The sequence below is a fragment of the Polypterus senegalus genome, chromosome 10 (genome assembly GCF_016835505.1).
Source record: "Polypterus senegalus isolate Bchr_013 chromosome 10, ASM1683550v1, whole genome shotgun sequence".
NCBI classification, from domain to species: domain Eukaryota; kingdom Metazoa; phylum Chordata; class Cladistia; order Polypteriformes; family Polypteridae; genus Polypterus; species Polypterus senegalus.
The window spans coordinates 167,944,266-167,965,667 of NC_053163.1; the positions used below are offsets into that span (position 1 = coordinate 167,944,266).

The 21,402-nt window shown below is 42.7% G+C and overlaps 1 protein-coding gene across 1 annotated transcript in view; it reads right to left on the bottom strand.

The window, feature by feature from the left end:
• ctnnbl1 (catenin, beta like 1) overlaps positions 1-11,639 on the bottom strand; it is a 115,142-nt gene extending 103,503 nt beyond the window's left edge. The window contains exon 1 of the mRNA XM_039767354.1: positions 11,483-11,639. Coding sequence (XP_039623288.1) covers positions 11,483-11,512 — 30 coding nt within the window. The 5' untranslated portion in view covers positions 11,513-11,639. The remainder of the gene's footprint in view (positions 1-11,482) is intronic.
• Between the last annotated feature and the right edge of the window lie 9,763 nt (positions 11,640-21,402).

Genomic DNA, 21,402 nt, shown 5'->3' on the forward strand with positions numbered 1-21,402 from the left:
GACCATCGGACCTTACTCTTATTCTATGTTAATTAATGTTGTCTTATTTTAAAATCTTACTTTGTCTTATTTTTTCTTTCTTCATCATGTAAAGCACTTTGAGCTACATTTGTATGAAAATGTGCTTAAGAAATAAATGTTGTTGTTGTTGTATAGAGATTGCAGCACTTCAGCCACCCCTGGAAATGCTGTTGGAAAAGCGTCATGAAACACCTGGAGCAGATAACGGGGTGTTATGAAAGAGGCCGCCTCACTCCATTGGTCAAGCTGGAGTCGAGAGCTAGAGGACAGAGCTTGCATGGAGAGGAGCGGAGGTGGTGAAGACAGCGAAGAGAAAAGAAAGGATTGCGGGCTATTTGTGGTGCTTTATGCACTGTGTGTATTGTGCTGAAGAAGGAAAACAAATAGTGTGTGTTTTGGGGTCTCTGTGTGTCCTGCGTCTCACCTTCCACAGTGTCCAAGTGTGTCATTTTGTTTCAAAAAGTCTATGAAACTGACACTTTTCCACAACTCCAATAGTGAGTGTCAAGGGAAGGGGGGGTTGCGAAGGATTGAGAAAAGCTGACATTTACTTCTGGTGACCAAAATCCAGACATGCTGGTACCGTACCATTGTAAAAATGTAAATGTAGGTTTTTCTGTACTTTCTCAGTATCAGTAGACCACACAAGCCTAGAAGGCATATGAATGTTTGCTGAATTTGTTTTTTTACAGAATAAATTTTATATCTGGACAAATCAGAAACAGAAAAAGTCAGAAAGTGTAGGTGTGGCGTAACATTATCACACATGAAGGGATTTCATGAACTACGTCCTTTGACATTTATAGCATTTGACATTTTTTAGTGAAACTAAGGAGTCATAAGTTATCACTTTTTGTTGTTAAAAATTTTTGTAAGAATGAGTTATACTTAAAAATAAAAGCGATCACAAAATACAATTACATGCATGAGTAGACTACATTAAATAGATTGCTTTGCAGTATTGCGTAGCTACAAACACGGCCCAAATAGGCCTGTGGGGGTCAGGGGCTATGGAGTTGGTACACAGCCCCTGGGACTCCTGACTCGTCTACGTAACACACCACCGACTCCAACTCTTTTATATTTGTAATTTACTATGTTGGGTAGCCTCCTTAGCGTTTCATTTTTTGACTTGACAAATGACATTTTTATTAAATATCTTTCTACTGTAAAACATGCAAAACACTAAAAGTACAAAGTCAGAAGTATACAAAGTATAACAATGATACAAAAAAATAAACTGCACATGTGCGAGTGACGTGAGCGCCACCACAATCCCTTTCAATTTCACTGCCTCATCACTGCTGCTGAGAGGCGTTTCTTACGAGACACCATTATGAGGTAAGGCACACAAGACATGCCTACACTGTTGTCCGAGTAACACTTGATACTAACGCTGTTGGCACGTTTACAGCCCAAGTAACCCTCTGGTCTTATGCGAGATGTGTCTGTACTGCTGCCTTAGTGATAATTGGGACTAACGCTTTTAACATTGTTTTTACAGCCCAAGTGACGCTCCGTTCTAAACGCTAAGGAAATCGCACAACATACGAGATACAAGGCACTTCATCACTGCCAATGGGAATCATCAGGCTTCCTTTTAGCACCTTAACCTGTTCAAGTTTGGATTTTAAAGGCGGTAGTCATGCTGTTGTGGCCTTTTTATATTAAAGAAGTTACAAACATTGGGCAGCAGTAAACAAAACAGTACTGTGAGAGATGCCCGGACACAGCCAGGCACATGTCTAAAACATACACGCTTTTTATTTTCTTTCCTCTGTACACGCACAGGGCACCAACCACCACAATAAACTTAGGCCTTTCACTTCTTCTGTCTCTATTGCCGCCTCTGCTCCATTCCTCGCAAGCTCCATCCTCTTCCACCCAACTCTGGCTCCCCGAGTGGACGGAGGTGGGCTCCTTTATACTGCACTCCATGTGCTTCCTGATTAACTATGGAGGAATATTTCGGACAAAATGAAATAAATAAATAAATGCGTAAATAAATAAAAGTACTGTGAAATGTGAGTATAAATAAATAAATGTGTCATGAAATTACAGCCTTAATAAATAAATATGTCATGAAATGAGAGCATAAATAAATACATGTGTCACGAAATATGTTTTTCGTTGCTTATTTATTTATTTCATTTTGTCCGTAACATTCCTGCAAACCGTCATGAAATACGGCTTGAAATAAAACTGTCACTTTCACTCGTCAAAGTTGAGAGGGTGGGCTCTAACACGCCCTCTAGTTACTGATTGGTGAATCGATAGCACAAGAATTAATTAGAAAAATGCTTACTACTGCCGATGAAATGGATTCTGCCGAAGATATTACGTATTTCAGAGAGAGAATTGAAGATTTATAGGAAGAAATTACAATGTTGGCCCTTTTAGAACTGAGTATTTGACCCATGTTTTACGAGTAGAAAGTCAGTTGCATATTCGCAGCTACTTTTTCAAACAACTGCACAGCTCTGATCAGTGGTAAAGTTGTTCAGTTCAAAATATTAGGTGGAGCTGCTTTGGGCATTCCATGTCAAAGTACCTAAACTAATACAGCCGTTGCAGCTTACCGTATATCAAACTGGCTCATTCGTCTTGTGATCGTCTTCTCTGATACACCATATAGATCTGCAATTTGTTGTACTTTTAAACCGCATAACAGAAGGTGTTCTATTGACTCAGCTGGAATGTCAAAGGATGGACGTCCAAAGCAGGAACTGTGTCACCTGAACTGGAGTGTAGTCGAGTCCGTTCCACCTGTTCTTCGATAATTTCAAAAGCAGTTTCATCTATATCGGAGTCTAAAAGGGCCGCCAACATTGTAATTTCTTCCGATAAATCTTCAATTCTCTCTCTGAAATACGTAATATCTTCGGCAGAATCCATTTCATCGGCAGTAGTAAGCATTTTTCTAATTAATTCTTGTGCTATCGATTCACCAATCAGTAACTAGAGGGCGTGTTAGAGCCCACCCTCTCAACTTTGACGAGTGAAAGTGACAGTTTTATTTCAAGCCGTATTTCATGACGGTTTGCAGGAATGTTACGGACAAAATGAAATAAATAAATAAGCAACGAATAACATATTTCGTGACACATTTATTTATGCTCTCATTTCATGACATATTTATTTATTAAGGCTGTCATTTCATGACACATTTATTTATTTATGCTCACATTTCACAGTACTTTTATTTATTTACGCATTTATTTATTTATTTCATTTTGTCCGAAATATTCCTCCATAATTAACATCCGGCAGCACGTTCGGGTGTAGCGGAAGTGCTGCATGCCAAGGCTCCGGAGCTGTCCTGGCACCCTCTGGTAGTGGCCATGGACCCCCAAAAGGATTGATCCTCCAAGCTCCAAATCTGTGGCCCTGATGTAATAAAGGGGGGCTGCCCTCTTGTGCCCCGGAAAAGATATTGCCCCTCTCCCGGTCCTTCCCTTCTCAAGGTGTCCCGGTGGGGCAAGGTCCTCGGTAGTCTGCCACAGTACAAAAGACTAACGGAGTCATTTTTTTTACCTGGCAAAAAGTTTCTGCCTGGGGGCGTTGTCAACCAGGATCCAGAGCGGTTTTGTTAAGCGGTGGGTGCGGCAATGTGCTGTACCCCCTAACTTGACTGGAGTCATGTTCAAAGTAAGGAAACACGTTTCCCTGTGCAATTAAATTCTCTCTTTGCTGTCCACACCAAATGACAAAACCAACGAATAAAGACAAACATAAATAATAAGTAGCAGACAGATAATAAGTAACAGAGGCAGCATGAAGTATAAAAACAGAATAGAAATATAAAGTGCAATGTGCAGGTAGGTGTGTGATGGACAAGTCAAATACAGTTGTGTGAGGTCGATAGAAGGCGATGGACCACGGTTATAAACTCCAGTCAGTTATTTAGGAGTCTAATGGCCTTGGGAAAGAAAGAGTTCTTTAGCCTGGAAGTCCTGCATTTCATACTTCTATACCTCCTGCCATGGTCCCCCCCGAGGATCGAGGCAGTTCTCCTGCGGACTCTGCAGAGAGGGCAGTGGGGTCCCGGTGATCTTCTCAGCAGTCTTTACCACTCTCTGAACAAGAGATTTCAGTCTTTTATTTAATAAAAAACAAAAATTTGCAAACCTTTCTGAAAACAACAACAGGTAGTCATGTTGTCATTATGGGTTACTGAAAACAGACTGATAGGCAAAGATGGCCACTTGATCCATGTAAAATGAAATCTACAATTCAATACAGTATTCACAAAGTGAGGGGGTCTGAATATTTTCTGAATCCACTGCAGACCCATTCTAACTCCTTCTGTACAATTCAGCGACCGGGGGTCCAGAGTCTTCCACAGCAGCACTGAGCACAACACAGGAAATAACCCTGAATGTGGTGTCAATCAATCGCAGGGCCCACTCACAAAGATTCACGCTCATACTGCGGCCAATTAAATGTCGTCAATTAACTCAACCTGGATGGCTCTGGTGACGTGGGAGGAGTTTGAAGAACACGACATCCTAATGTAACATTTCTTTGGCAAATTAAACTGGGTATGGAACAGGCCAAGACTGCCCTAAACTTCAGTGGAGGTGGTCTTCAAGCCCTTTGGATTATCACAAACTTGACAACTCCAGCTGAAAGGAGTCGGCTTTGTTTTTTTTTTTTAAATAAAGAGGTGTAACCTGTCCCTGAACCAACCGTAGGAGTTGGGCGCTGAATGAATTGGTGCGGCGGCTCGCTTCTGTGCGTCGGCCTTGCTATCAACAATTCAGCTTGGCATCCACAAGTCACACAGAAAGAGTAATATTGCATGTTGCTTTCGATCATATCACAAGAAACCTTGATTTGTCACACTGGCATTCAACTAATTCTTTTCAAAGTGTTCATTATTCATAGCTACTGGGGCTTAAAAGGGAAACAAAAGACATTCGTGCAATTGAGAAATTACATTTAGCATGCTGATGAGCATGTGGAGGGTTCTAATGCAGCAATAAAAAACAAATTGATGCAAAGGCCCAGATCACGTTTTAAATTTGGCAAATTAAGGGCCTGATTTTACCTGAAAAGCAAACTAAAGCATCATTTGCTCCACACTTAAGTTTCTCTACACTTGAAGAACCTGACATTTTTTTTTTGCTTCTTGTTTGTTGCTGTTTGTTGAAACTACTAAGAGTATATTTTATTTCATAAAGGTGACTTAATCATACAGGGGATCTGAGCCCGAGTATCATTTTTATGGCGCTTCAATAATCTTTTCTTACAGTGTCTTCCTTGTATAAAGGGCAAAACACAACACACTCTGTAGGGGAATGGACCCTTACTAGACTTCCCTACTCTTGGGGGTCTGATGAAGTCCCTACCCCAATCTGCTAAGTCTCTTTATCTACTTGTGTAGATGTGTTCAGGCCCCCCTGCTAATTTGTGTCAGTTTAGTGATTGTTAAGGCAAGGTGGGCTTTAGCCACTGTCACGGTGTTATGCTTCGCTTCCCCCTCAACAAGCTCAACCGGCACACCGTCATTCTCCAAACTTTTGGCCACGACTGTAGATGTGACTTAAGTGCACATTGCAGACTTTTGGTTTAAGGGTCTTTGAATACATTTCAGTCACACCATGTAGAAGCAACAACCCCCTCCCTATAAATGGGGAGACCGTGTAGAAAAAGTGTCGTCATTTCTAAGTTTAACCTCCCCCACAAGCTCCTCCATTGTAACATTCATTTACATCAACAGGTTTTGAAAGGGAAATACTTGCCCTCTGAAATCATTTAAGTCGCTTTACACAGTGATGCCCGACAACCCCTTCAACTCCCATCCACAGCTCCCGGTTTTCAGAATCCTTCACATAAGCTTTAAAGGGAGAACCGTGATCATTGAAGAAACCTCCAACCCAAGGTACAAGCAGTTACCTTTTTCTTCTTCAAGTACTAGTTCGAGTGATTGCATGGGCTGCCTAAACGTGCAGCCTGTAAACATTATCGCGGTTTGTACGAGGGGGGAGTCAAGTTAAAGTAAGAAAATGGGATTTATCAGAAAAAATTGAACAAACCTGAGAATGTCATTTCTCAATGCACTTGTGCCACCTGCCTGGCAGTGCCCGGATTCCCACAGAATAAAAGGTTCTTGTCCTCACCAACCAGAGTTACTGTCAAACACTACATGCCAAAGGGTCCTACAGTCACTAGTGCAAGTTGGAGGAGACCAATGGAAAGCCTGCTATTCGATCGGAGTGGCGGGGACTGCTGTCTCAAGGGGTCCTTTCGCTGCAAGACAAAGCCCACCCGCCTGGCCACACACTGCTAACACCACCAAGGCTTGTCTGCAGAAACTGAAGTTTGAGGTATTGCCACATTTGGCTCTGAGGGATTTTCACCTTTTTTGACTGCTAAAAAAAAAAAAATCTGGGTGGTCATCAATTCAGATGACAACAACAACAACATGTATTTCTAGAGCACATTTTCATACAAATGATGGAGCTCAAAGTGCTTTACAGGATGAAGAAACTGATAAAAGACAAAAATAAAACAGAATTAGGAAACAGGTCTGATGGCCAGGGAGGACAGAAAAAAAAAAACTCTGCAGGGGTTCTGAGGCCACAAGACCACCCAGCGCCCTCTAGACATTCTACCCAACATAAATTACCTCAACCAGTCCTTATGGTATTCAGGGTTCACATGGATGAACTTGATGATGACAGTCATGTGCATGAGTGGTGGCGAGGACGAGATAAAACCTTTAAATCTACTGGAATCCAGGCAGGTGGAGCAAGTGCATGGAGAAGGGTGGGGCCTCCACCGAGAAATGACCTGATCAATTTTGAGAAGGTTCGTTCCATTTTCTAACTTTAGCTTGCCAACCCCCTCATAATAAGTAAAACACGATTCAGTGTTAGTACAGTGGAACCTCGGTTCACGAATGTCATACAAATCGGTTTACGACCAAAAAGTTTGCCAAACTTTGCATCTGTTCACGACCCCATAGTCCGTATACGATCAAGCCAGTTCCCTTTCGGTTTGTGCGCGCTGATGATTTCTGCATGTGTTGCATTGTTCTCAGTCAGATGTGTGTGCTTGCAGTTGCGTGCGTGCTTTCTCGGTGAACTCTTTGTGCTCTCTCTCGTTTCCCTTCCGGTTCGTACATGTCAATTACTATATTTAAGCACTTGTTCAGCCTCTCCCTGTTCATTGTTCTCAGTCAGATGTGTGTGCTTTTGTTGTGAACTCTTTGCGCTCTACAGTATTTCGTCTGCTTTTGCAGTTAACCATGGCTTCTAAGCAAGTGAAGAGTGGTGAGAAGAAAGGTTTGAAGAAAACTGAAATCGAAGAAAGAAATTATTGAAAAGTATGAGCGTGGCGTTTGTGTTACTGATCTTGCCACCGAGTACAAGTCGTCAAAATCTACGATTCCGACTATTCTAAAGCAGAAAGAGGCCATTAAAGCAGCTCGTGTTGCAAAAGGAGTTACAGTGTTAGCCAGGCAGAGGTCAAGTGCTGGAAAAGGTGGAAATACTGTGACCTCCTCTCCACCCAGTTCCTCCACACTTCCTTCATGCCAGAACTCGACTCATGCAAGGTTAGTTTTTGTATTATGGTTTTTTCAAATGTTCATTTTTTTCCCTGTGTTTAAAACTCATTAAAAAAAAAGTGTTTACAGCGAGCAGTTCCTAGTATTAGAGTGAACTATTGCAATGCTAGTTTTCTCTGTTGTTCAAGGTTTTCTCAGTGTTGTTCAACGTTTTTACGTTTAGTTTACTATTACGCTGTGCATTCTATGGTATAATTAACTATATTTGTGCTTAAAAATCTAAAATATATTTACATAAGGTTCAGGCAGTCTGGAATGGATTCATTGTATTTACATACATTCCCAAGGGGGAAATCACTTCAGGTCACGACCAGACTTATGGAACGAATTACGGTCATGAACCGAGGTTACACTGTACATTGTCTGCCAAATTGGAGGGGGCACACGCGTGAACAAACAACAACAACAACATTTATTTCTATAGCACATACAAACAATACAGCTCAAAGTGCTTTACATGATGAAGAAAGAGAAAAAAAAAAGACGTAATAAAATTAGGGAACACTAACACAGAATAAAAGTAAAGGTCCGAATTGACCAAAATCACAAAGAAACACTTGAGTGAAAATGTAAACAAGTGAAAATCTAACTACCCGCCTCAATTCAAAAGAATACACTTTCTTGTAAAATTGTGTTTTGCAATGAACTCCACCAAAAGCCAAGTCAGAAGGAAAAGGAGGAGCTGGTTGTCTACTGCAGGAATGGCTTTTACTTCTGGGCAACTGTGTTAAAGATGTTCATGAGTAGGGAGCTCCAGGGACCTAATAATATCATCAATAGTACTTACTGTTTGAGCAGACATCTTTATCCAAGGCGACTTAAACATCTGACATACAACAACAGCATTAGAACAATCGAGACGAGAACAGACCATTTGGCCCAACAAAGCTTGCCAGTCCTATCCACTGAATTGTCAACAGAGCACATTTAAAACAAACTCGGTAATGCTGTGGCCAAAGTGCTTCACAATGAAGCGAACAATAAACAAACAAACAAAATACAGGAAAAACAATGCAAACCTGCATGAAAACAAACAAATGAATAGGACGACGGAGCCATCAGTATCACTGAAGGTCTCAGAAAGACAGAAAATTGAAATACGTCTTCAATCTTATTTTTAAACATTTCAATTGAGGGTGACTCCTTAATTTAATTAGGTAATGATGAGGTTCAGGAGCAGCAAAATCCCAAAGTATGAGGGACAACATGAGACAACTGACTAGTAGATCTAACCTCTCTGGAAGGCTGGTCTATAATACACAATTCAGATAAATAAGTGGGAGCAGACCCATGTACTGACTTAAAAACCAGCAGCAAAATTTTAAACTCAATTCTCAACCGAACAGGCAGCCAGCCAGTGCAAAGAGGCTAAAATTGGAGATACAGAACCAAACGTTCTTGCCCTGACCAAATAACGGGCTACAGCATTCTGGACCAACTGCAACCTGCATATCACGGATTTGCTGGAGTTGCAGTAATCAAACTAAGAAAAGATAAAAAGCAGGAGTGACCCTTCTCAAATTCTTCCAAAGCAACATCAGGTCGAGGATTGAAAGTCCCTAAAGTCCTGCAGTCTACCACACTTCTGATTCACTTACTCCCCCCGTGCCTTTAGTTCCCTGTGTGATGAAAATGTTCCCTTGTTCTTGAGGAACGCATTCTGCAGTTCCAGGATGGATTCCCTTCATAATATTAAACACTTCAATCATGTCTTAATCTTCTTTTGCTTAATTTAGAGAGCAGATCAGCTCTTTTAATCTTTCTTCATAACTCATCCCCTGTAGTCCCGGACTAAGCCCTGCTGCTCTTCTCTGGACTTTTTCCCCTGCACTGCTTTGTCCTTTTTGTAGTGTGGAGACCAGAGTTGCACACAGGACTCCAGATCAGGCCTCGCCAGGGCGTTATAAAGCTTCAGCAACCGATGACAATTCTTTTGTTTTTCCAACTGAAGTGACTTTCTCATGGCCACACTGTCCAACAAAGCCTTGACCACTACACCACACTGCCTTCCAGTGATATTTTAGCCCTGGGTAAAAACACTACAAATACTGTCAACAGAAAAGTACTTTATTACATGGTGCTTCTGATACCTGGTGGAGGCCCACCATCTTATGTAATTTCCCAAGGCGAAGATGTGGGAATGGTACAGAGCTAGAAGTACCTAAGCAAATTGGACTGGTCTGACAACAAGAAGAAAGGCATGAGCACACAGGACGTCTTGAGAAGACTCGGGTCTTTTGATGTATGCAGCAATCTGCTGGAAATGTTCTACCAGTGCATTCTTCTACACCGTGGTCTCCTGGAGAAGCAACTTGGGTGCCTGAACAAACATAATAGGAAAGCCTGCTGTGTCACTGGGCTAACCCTAGACATGCCGGAAGCTGATGTTGAAAAAGAAGATTGCGGCCAAATGGAAAAACCCCCTCCAGGAGGCGACCTATTATTCACAGGCTCATCCTACCCATGGTGTGCTAAGAGTTGATAATACATTTTATTTATTTGTAGGCACCTTTCTAAACACTCAATGACTCCAAACAATTGATAAAACACACAATATAAACAAAACTAAAATCAGACAGAGCAATTGTAACCAAAGAGAAAAAGCAGTCTTAAACAAATGAAAGACGCTCATGGGGTCTTTTCTGCTCAACTAAACTAAATGCTTATGCTCTAAATTGATTTTTCAATTTCTATACATTTACCTATCTATCCACTGATTGTATTATTTGTCCTATGAGTCTGTATCCTTGTTTTTAAGGTTCTGCTGCTGTAGGCATCTACATTTCCAAATGGGATTAATAAAGTTTATCTAATCCTAAATCCCATCACTATACATACACCACCAAAATGAGCTACTATTAATTAAAAATACATGTCAATCAAAGCCTGTGCGGTATTTTGTTGGGTTTAACACACAAGCTTTACACCGGGGTGATCAGTGTTGGTCCTGGTGGGATGCAGGTTTTTGTTTAAACCGAGTTGCTTAATTTAATATCGTGAATGATTAGCTATTTTAACTGTGCCATGTCAGGTCATTCTTAAATCGTTTATTTTTCCCCTTTCTAATGAATCGTCCAAAAGACTTGAAACCAAAAATGGACAAGTAACTTTTAGCTCATTTTTCTCTTCAGTTTCCTTTGTAGTAATTTAATAAACCAAATAATGCACGATGAATACACACAGTTGAAACTGAAACAGGCTATATAAAGAACTGTGGTTCTTTAGCGTCTTATTGCTAATAAGGAGCAATTAAAAAAAAAAAAATAGTGAATGCAGCCGTTTAAGACTAAATAAGCAGTTTGGGGTTCAAAATCTTAACAAGTAAGGAAACGAAATGAAGCATAAAAAAAGACCCTTGAGAAATAAGTGCTTCATCAGCAATAAATGATTTCTCCTGAAGCAACTGGGTTGGAACAAAAACCAGCAGCCCTCCAAGACTAACGTTGCACAGCACCCGAAATATAACCTTAAATAGAAAAATCAGTTAAAAGTAGTTAATTAGCAGCGGGTCACTATTTAAGAAAATTGTTAGAATGAAAACCTGCAGCTACTGTGGCCCTCCGGGATCCGCTGAACGTGCTGCGGTGTCGAGTCTGGCATCAAATCGCCACTTCCGAGCGCACACGTGAATGGAAAGCTGGTGTACTATTACCGATATAAATAAAGCACACAGATTAGTAGCGAATTTAAAACGATTCACCTTTCGGCTAAAACACCTCAACAAATCGTAACACCCCACTATAGACCGATAACGCAAAGGTGCTCTTTTAATTGCGACTGAAACCAGCGGATTACTAAACCGGGGATCCCAGGTAACTGACGCCAAGTCTCCAAACACTCCCTCGACTCACACAAAAGCTCCAAAAGCAAGTCTTACGAAAGTCTTACCTGATAGTTGAGTAATTCCCCCACATCCATTGTATAACGGATAAAACCTGGCGTCGATTAAACCTTCCAATACGAAAACATAAGCACAATCCCGCCGGCCACTCAAACAAGTCAGCTGTCTGCCACGCTACCGTAAAGGAAGCTGCCTCCTGTCGCAAAATTCCTTCAGCGCGCTGGGGAATCAGCCACGTGGTTAAATTCGACCAATCCATTCTTTTACGTCTGACCTGACGTCACGCTCGGCGGTCAAAGGGCTCCCTGGCGTAGTGCTTCGTGTGTTTGATGAGGCAGAGTAGCGAGTCAGTGTATTAGACAGGAAGTATAAAATATAATCGTCGTTTTAAGAAAATGCAAAAACTAACATTTCTTAGCTTCATAGACAATATAATTATTTTTAAATGAAGAAAACAAGGAAGAAGTGCAGCGCAATAGTTGGTTTTAAACATGTTTAAATGCCTAACATTACATTTGTATGCTTAGCAGACGCATTTATCCAAAACAACTTCCAAAAAGAGGTGAACTTTATCGAGTAAACATCAGTCTCGGGGACTCTTTGGGAACAAGTGTGACAGCTCACGGTGACACCACAAGTGAGGAGCGCAGAACAAAATATAAATAAGTTACAGACCCCAGATTACAAAACCTAACTGCTTAGACAGAAATGAACTAAATGAAAGTCGAACACTTCTTAAACACATTGTGGTAAGTCCGTATTTCGTATGGAGGTGGGCGGCTCATTCCACCAGCTAGGGGCTACATATGAAAGGAGCCTGGACTAAGACTTGATGCCACACAGATGTGGCATCACCAGATGCTGCTCATCTGCAGACCTGACTGGGCGAGAAGGAGCGTAGGACCTCACAATTGTCTCCTTATTTATAGGTACTTCCTAGAGTCGTTATGGAACTGCGTGACTGGCTAGGCGTCTTCGACTTTCTGTTCCAACTAGGGCAGGCCGCTCTGTCGGAGCACTCGCTCATTTCAGGTCCGATCTCAGTAGGTGCGATGCCCCGGGTTGGCTTCAGCCTCCTTAGTGTCTTCTTGAATCCGAGACGAACGGGACAATGAAGACATGTAACAGATCAGGTTGGTGTAAAAGTGCATTGTGCTTTTATTCTTCAAAAATAACAACATTCAACAACCAGTAAATAAAGTGCCGTGCTGGCTCCCAATAAAGAATATTTTATAAAAACGGTGTTCATACTGGAGGTGAAAAATCTCAAAAATAATCCATCCATAAAATAATGGAAGTTGAAATCGCAGGCAAGATCTGACCTCTAAAACCAATACGAGCTCGGTACTTCTTTCTAAACCTGATGTCTCCTCTACTCACGCTTTGAGGTCTCCTTGGCTCAAGCACAAGCCAGGCTTGGAGCACCACAGCCACCTCATTCAATCACCTCTGCGACACCCCAAGCCCCGCCACCATCTCCTGGTTTTTAGCGGGGGACCCCACAAGCCCTGCTCCACACTTCCATCACTGTCACATTGCGTGGAGCGCGTGGTTGCTTCTGCTCCTTGGGCGTTCACTCAGAGCAGCCTTGCCCTGTTTGCCCGCTCATTCCAGACCATTTGCCTCATCTCCTCTGCGCCAGCTCAGCCAGGTTCCTCTCCTTCCTTTGGTTTCCTTTCATCAACTTTCCCTTCATTGCTACTTTTCTACTTTCTGCCTCACGACCTGCAGAATGTCCATGGGGAACAGTTGAGCCCATCGCGCCTGCACGTAACAAGCAATCGTCTCGCTGCCCTCCGCTGAACAACACCCTCTATGGTCACTCATTGGAGTGCCACACGTCCAACAAGCCAGAGCGTCACCTCACTGATTGTAATTTAAATAAAACCGCGTACCGCCATGGACCCCTCACTCGTCTTATCAGAGTAGGAGATGCCCAAGATGTGACACAAAGACGTTGGGCCTCAGGGTGATCTTTCTTGTGATGGCCCATGTCTCAATGGTGGAAACTGTCAAGAAATTCAAACTTCTTACATCCATAAACCTAATATGGCAAACACAAAAATAACAACGAGAAGGAGGACAATAAATATAAATTTGAAAGCACATCCTGACAGTAAGCACCTGAAGTGTGGAAGTCGCGTGTTGTTTCTCGCCTTTCTGCTGTTTGCCCGCACCACCGTGGCTTATTTGTTTTTCTTAATTGCCTGCGCCAGTTTATTCTGTTAGAACAACACACACCCACTCGGGAATCGGTGCGCCGCAAGCTTTTGTCTCCTCAAAAGTCTTCCGGTGCTTCCATGTGAGCGTAGCTGCCTTTCAGAACCTGAGACGGGTGCAGTGGAATTTCATTTTTGATGTCTTGGACGTAAGGACGTTCGCATTTAGCTGACGCTTTTACCTAAAAAAGGAATCCATGCCCATGTTCCGCTCGTGAGAGTCCTCGGCGGGTGAGGGGTTCCTGTGATACTCCATGGAGGTACCAATGGCAGAGAGAGCGAAACATTAGAAAATTCATTACAATTATAACCTCTCTATTATATAAAGAAATCCTGGGACGAGATGAGACTTTTTGGAGACAAGACTCTTTTCCAGTCCCGCGAAACAAGACTTTGGCCTTCAGATTTTTTCAAGTCCCGCCCTCCACTCCATATTGAACCACACCCACAGTCTTCTCACCTCTCATTTGTGTGAATGCTTTTGACAGACTCAGTTCCTGCTCTCTCAGCTCTTATACATTTTTGCGTTTTCCTCACTTTAAGTTCTCAATGAAAGGAGACTTATTATGTCCAAATCCTACTGAAGAATTTCATCCTGAAGGGTTATCAACAGAAGAAATGAGTACACAGGGAATCCTAGCACCGAGAAACGATGAAGTCAAACGAATTAGCGTGAAAATTGATGATCGGTTACATGGCAAATCAATAGACTATGTTGATATAGTTATTGGTGATGGTGCAGAAGATGAAAATATCAACTTACAATATCACAAAGAATATCTACAACCGTTAACACCGTCCAGTCTTCCACCAGCCAAATTACTGTAGGAAGAAGGACATATCCAAGAAAGATAATGAAGTACATCTTCAGGGGATAATATTAGACAACAAAGGAGATCTTGATATGCTATTCATATTAAAATGTTAACAGTTTCCTATTAGAATTGCAAGGACAATTAACAAATCACAGGGAGAAACATTCGAAAAAGTCGTTTTATTTAATAGAGAGAAGGAAACGAAATTCAGTCACAGGCAGTTATATGCTGCTTTGTCACGATGAAAGTCCAAACACAGAATCAAAATTAAATGCGATATTGACGAAAATGTAATTCAAAAAATTGGTTTTAGTGAAGTTTTACAGTAAAAGTGAAAGTTTTAAAGTGTTTGTGTGTTAATTTCAAAACCAAACAGAACAAAATCGTTTTACGCAATGAAAATCTCTAACGCAACATGAAACATAATATACTTTCAAATTATTATGTTTTACTATTTATTAATATGGTTAATTACTTGCTGTAATGTAAAATAGTTACTTCTATTATGCATATGCGCGTAGTGCAGGCCTGGGGGTTAGCGAGTGAAGCAAGCAGGTTTGCCCCCGTAGTGAATTAAAAATTAACGTGAGAAAAAAAGGGAGTCTTCAGTTACTAAAAGAATTAAAGAACATACAAAAATAAATCAGTGATGGGTCATCATTTATATATATATATATATATATATATATATATATATATATATATATATATATATATATATATATATATATATACAGTGCATCCGGAAAGTATTCCCAGCGCTTCATCACTTTTTCCACATTTTGTGATGTTACAGCCTTATTCTAAAATGGATTCAATTCATTTTTTTCCTCAGAATTCTACACACAACACCCCATAATGACAACGTGAAAAAAGATTACATGAGGTTTTTGCAAATTTATTAAAAATAAAAAAACTGAGAAGTCACATGTCCATAAGTATTCACAGCCTCTGCTCAATACTTTGTCGATGCACCTTTGGCAGCAATTGCAGCCTCAAGTCTTTTTGAATGTGATGCCACAAGCTTGGCACACCTATCCTTGGCCAGTCTCGCACATTCCTCTTTGCAGCACCTCTCAAGCTCCATCAGGTTGGATGGGAAGCGTCGGTGCACAGCCATTTTAAGATCTCCAGAGATGTTCAATCGGATTCAAGTCTGGCCACTCAAGGACATTCACAGAGTTGTCCTGAAGCCACTCCTTTGATATCTTGGCTGTGTGCTGAGGGTCGTTGTCCTGCTGAAAGATGAACCGTCGCCCCAGTCTGAGGTCAAGAGCGCTCTGGAGCAGGTTTTCATCCAGGATGTCTCTGTACATTGCTGCAGTCATCTTTCCCTTTATCCTGACTAGTCTCCCAGTTCCTGATGCTGCCACCACCATGCTTCACTGTAGGGATGGTATTGGCCTGGTGATGAGCGGTGCCTGGTTTCCTCCAAACGTGACGCCTGGTATTCACATCACAGAGTTCAATCTTTGTCTCATCAGACCAGAGAATTTTGTTTCTCATGGTCTGAGAGTCCTTCAGGTGCCTTTTGGCAAACTCCAGGCGGGCTGCTATGTGCCTTTTACTAAGGAGTGACTTCCGTCTGGCCACTCTACCATACAGGCCTGGTTGATGGATTGCTGCAGAGATGGTTGTCCTTCTGGAAGGTTCTCCTCTCTCCAGAGAGGACTTCTGCAGCTCTGACAGAGTGACAATCAGGTTCTTGGTCACCTCCCTGACTAAGGCCCTTCTCCCCCGATGGCTCAGTTTAGATGGCCGGCCAGCTCTAGGAAGAGTCCTGGTGGTTTCGAACTTCTTCCACTTACGGATGATGGAGGCCACTGTGCTCATTGGGACCTTCAAAGCAGCAGACATTTTTCTGTAACCTTCCCCAGATTTGTGCCTCGAGACAATCCTGTCTTGGAGGTCTACAGACAATTCCTTTGACTTCATGCTTGGTTTGTGCTCTGACATGAACTGTCAACTGTGGGACCTTCTATAGACAGGTGTGTGCCTTTCCAAATCAGGTCCAGTCAACTGAATTTACCACAAGTGGACTCCAATGAAGCTGCAGAAACATCTCAAGGATGATCAGGGGACACAGGATGCACCTGAGCTCAATTTGGAGCTTCATGGCAAAGGCTGTGAATATTTATGTACATGTGCTTTCTCAATTTTTGCGGACACGTTGACATCACCCAACACACGTTTATTTAACATATTTACAGTCACAAGTGCACCACAAACCCCCAAAAGTCCAGGCCAACTCAAATGCCTTACTTTGCAGGCTGCCTCCTTGCCTCTCCTCCCAAGCTCCATCCTTCTTCCACCCGACTCTCGCTCCTGAATGGAGGGAGGCAGCCCCTTTTATCCTCACCCGGATGTGCTCCAGGTGCTCCCCAGTAATCTTCCACCGGCACTCCTCAGTGTGGCAGAAGTGCCGGCTGCGCACCTAGAAGCACTTCGGGTGTCCCCACTTCTCTACCCCCCAGCACTTCCGGGTGTGGTGGAAGTGCTGAGGTCCAGGGCTCCCAAGGCATCTGGGCACCCCCTGGTGGTGACCACAGGACACTACAGGGTTGAGCTTCAAAGCCCTGTACCCGTGGTCCCCATAGCAACCAGGGTGGTTGCCCCCACGTGGTCTGAGGTGGGCGTAAGCCCTCTTCCGGTCTTGCGGGGCATCCCGACCAGGTCGCCCCCCCATCTGCGACAATATATATATATATATATATAATTATTATAATAATAATAATAATAAGATTATTAAAACCCGTCTGAAGACAGTCCTGTACAGGGCACAGGTCATCAAATGAGAATGTCTAGTCGTCACCATCGCTGGCGTAATTGTTTCATTATGATTAAAACCGAAGCTCCTTACAAATTTTCAACAGCTGCCCTCATGCTGGCCACATTTCCCTGATGAGGAAGTTTAATTTTTATACGGCTTTTAAATGCCACCCAGGAATAAAAGGAATATCATTAGATTGCAGAAGGCCATTATGTGAGCACAAAAAAACAAGGAGAGGGAAAATGGAGAAAAAAAAAAAAAAAGAAACATTGATGCCGCCCAAACTAAACGATGGCATATGTCATAAAATCAAACAGATGAACACGCCAAGTGCACATGTCTCTCCTCCGAGTCGCACTTAATCTTCGCAGGCTCAGTTCCTGATGCCAGTGGGGAAGTTAATGAGCTTGTTTATCTGTTCCTGCGCTGCCTCTGAGAGACACCAGAGAGACAAAGATGTCTCAGTTAGGCCAAGCCGAGGCTCCTCGAGAAACGAGTCGGCCATAATCATTCCTCATAATTCAAGGCAAGCGGTGCAAATAAGCAAAAAAAAAAAAAAAAAAAGAGTGTGCGACCCAAGCAGCTTGGGCTCTGCTGGCGGGTTTGTCATCTAATGCTCCTCCGTATGCCGCTCTGAGTCCATCAGGGCTCTCGTGCGACGTGCTCTTAGCTCACTTTACATTCGAATATCTAATTGGCTACGCTCATCGATAATGGATGCAATTTGCTCCTTGTATGGCGACGGCACTTTAACAGACAATAATTCAATTAAAAAGCTCCTGGAGCGAATGTGTCGATCCCACCGCCTTATTATTTGCTTCACCGCGACATGCTGTCTAATGTCCTGCGGCATGAGGTAGTTAGTGAGCGTGCTTCTCCGGAATCTTCTGACCAGGAGTCACGGGGTATCTTCATAATGCGGATCATCTAATAAAAAAATGGGACTTGGCACTCGTCATTTGGTGAGCCCAGCATGGCAGGGATGTGGAAGGTAAAGCAACATTTGTCTCCTTCTCGCCACCTCTTTCATTATTCAAGCACCCACAAAATAGTAAGATCTTCTCCACCGTCTGTCTGCAGTGTTTAGTCCCAGTTATTTATCAGCTTAAATGAATGTCTGTCTTATTGTTGTTTTTGTTGTTTTTGTTCATTTCAAGTTGTCTGTTTTTATGGCTTTATGCTACCTCTGTAATTTTAGGATTATGATCTTCCTCTTTAAATGTTCAGCTGTTCATTGTTATTTGTGGGTGGAGCCATAGGAGGCGGGGCCATCCTGACATCACATCTCTTGAGCCCTCCCTCTGCTACACCTCTTTAAATGTTCAGCTATTCATTGTTATTTGAGGGTGGAGCCATTGGAGGCGGGGCTATCCTGACATCACATCTCCTAAACTCTCCCTCTTTAAATGTTCAGCTGTTCATTGTTATGTGTGGGTGGAGCCATAGGAGGCAGGGCCATCATGACATCACATCTCTTGAGCCCTCCCTCTGCTACACCTGTTTAAATGTTCAGCTGTTCATTGTTATTTGTGGGTGGAGCCATTGGAGGCGGGGCTATCCTGACATCACATCTCCTAAACCCTCCCTTTTTAAATGTTCAGCTGTTCATTGTTATGTGCGGGTGGAGCCTTAGGAGGCGGGGCCATCCTGACATCACATCTCCTGAGCCCTCCCTCTACCTATATAAGTGAACCAAGAATGCTCAGGAGCCACTGTGGTTTTGTCACCCACTTGGGCTCTTTTGGATTGTAGTCTGAGGGTGCTGCCCCCTCCACTCGGGCTTTATGGTGTGTGCTTAACCCTCTCGCTCAGACATTGCCCCTTGCTGTCCAGAATGTCTACCTCATGCATTGGGTTATCATTTTGGGTAAATTTACATTTGTAAGAGGTCATTGGGCTTTACATTTTTTAGTAACCTGGCAACCCTGTCAGGAGCAGTAGTGATGGGCATTTTGGTGCAATTTACTGAATTAATTCTTTCAATGTGCCCATTTAAGTGAATCAAATTCTCTTTATTCATTTGATTCACTTTTAGGTGTATCTTATGCTGTTCTGGGGGTGCAGTGGGGTCCCCTCTGTTTGCATCACAAATATGTAATAGTTTCATTAATATTAATTATTTAACTCATTATCTATAATGATACAATTCATTATATATTTTTATATGATAATTCATATGCCATTGCCCTGTATCTGTACACAAGGGTGATAACACATTTAAGATGCGTTACATTAGAGAATCAGAAGTGGATGAGAATTGCGCAACTCGTAACAACTCGTTCACAAATGAAATGAACGCCAATTGTTAGACTGATGCTTGGGAACGGACTCGTTTAGAAATCAGATGAATGAGCGGCGTTGGACTGATTCTCGGGCGCTGATTCATTCACAAATCAAATGAGTTGACCCACTCACAAGTCAGGCGGTTCTTGCACACATCCACCAGTGGGCAGTGACAGCACAACAGAAGATGGTGACGATGGCACACGGGGCACACAGTAGCACTAGTCACCTTTTCAAGCTCGACTAAATCGATTTGTTCTTGATCATGAATCGATTCATATGATTCACTGAAAAAAACTCGTTCACGGATCACCCATCACTAAGGAGAACAGATTTATGAATGAAAGTAAATAAATTGAATAAAAATAAAATATTGTCACAGGCATGTGCATAGGGGACAGCTGAAGGGCCCTAGAGACTGCAATTCTAACGCTGTGACCTAATGCCTTTTTTTCCTACCTTCCTCTGTAGACCGGATGATTAACGGCTAAAACACCTCTGATGTCACTTCCAGTGTCCACCCCGCCTCTTCCTGAAAACTGGAAGCTCCGCCTTCTTTGTCAATTCTATCCTGAACTTGCATCAGGAAAGATGTCTCTGCGATTGTTGCTTGGGGTGATTGAATTGGTATCCCAACTCTTTATGTCACCTTTCTCTTACAATATGATGGGGTACCCAAAAATAGCCGGAACTGAAAAAGAAATTGTTTTGATAATTTTTACTTACTGAAACTTGAGTCTCCTTCAAAGTTCTCTCCATGTGAACGAATGCACTCGTCCCAACGGTTTTCCCACTGGTGGAAACATTTGTGGAATTACCGAAGAGGAATGTTGTCCTGCAGCGATTTTTCTTTGACTTCCTCCAAGGGACAAAAACGCTTTCCTTTGTGTTTTTTTTTTCATAGCAAAAGTGGCACGGAGCAAAGATCAGGCGAGTAGGGAGGGCAGCAAGATCTCCGAGACACACAAGTCAATTCAGAAATCTCAACGACGATCTTCGTAAAAACTGCACTGAGAACTTTTTCAAGATTTTCGTCATTCCTAATTGTGGCAGGCCGGCCAGATCTTGGTTGGTCTTCAAGTGACATTTCCCCTCGTTTGAAACGCGAAATCCACCTGTAGACCTGAGTTTGACTTAGAGCTTCCTCCTTAACCCTTTTAGGGCGGATGTCGACTTTTGTCGACAGGAGGGGTTGAGGGCGAATGTCGACTAAAGTCGACATCCAGGGATAGAGGGCGATAATCAGCTGTTAATGGCGACAAATCTCACTGTCACGTCACAGGCATTCCCTCTGTGCTTGGAGGAATGCTAGACTCGTTGACTCGGCAACTAATCCTAGCGTGTGCGTGAGTTGCGAAATGTAAACAATGGCAAGATGGCATCGACATGTGATGAGGGAGCGAAGCGAGTGCAGAAAAGAAAACACTCGGCAGACAATGTTTTGCGCATTATCGCGGAGTCGGACTCTGATTTTTCAGAATCGGATTTTATTGACAGTGATCAGAAGATCGAGCAAGAGAGTGAGAAGCCGGCATCAGCTGATCAAACACCAGCCGATGCCGTGCCAGAGGATCTGCTGCCAGTTGAGCGCCTTCGCGCAGCCGATGCATCTACGGCAAGGTTCGCGTGGGATAAATACACAGACATTGATACGTTGAGAGCCGATCTGGCTGCTGGACTTCACAAGACGGCATGGCTCGCTGTTGGACACGACAGATCACCAGCCGCTGTACTTCAGGCTGCTCTCTCCTGATGCTGCTTTTCAGCTACTGTCAGATGAGACAAACAGGTAGGCAGAGACATTTTTTGAATCGCGGGTTGCGTTTGCATCGCATTCTCGTTTTTCAAAGTGTAAACCCACAACAAAAGACGAGATGAAG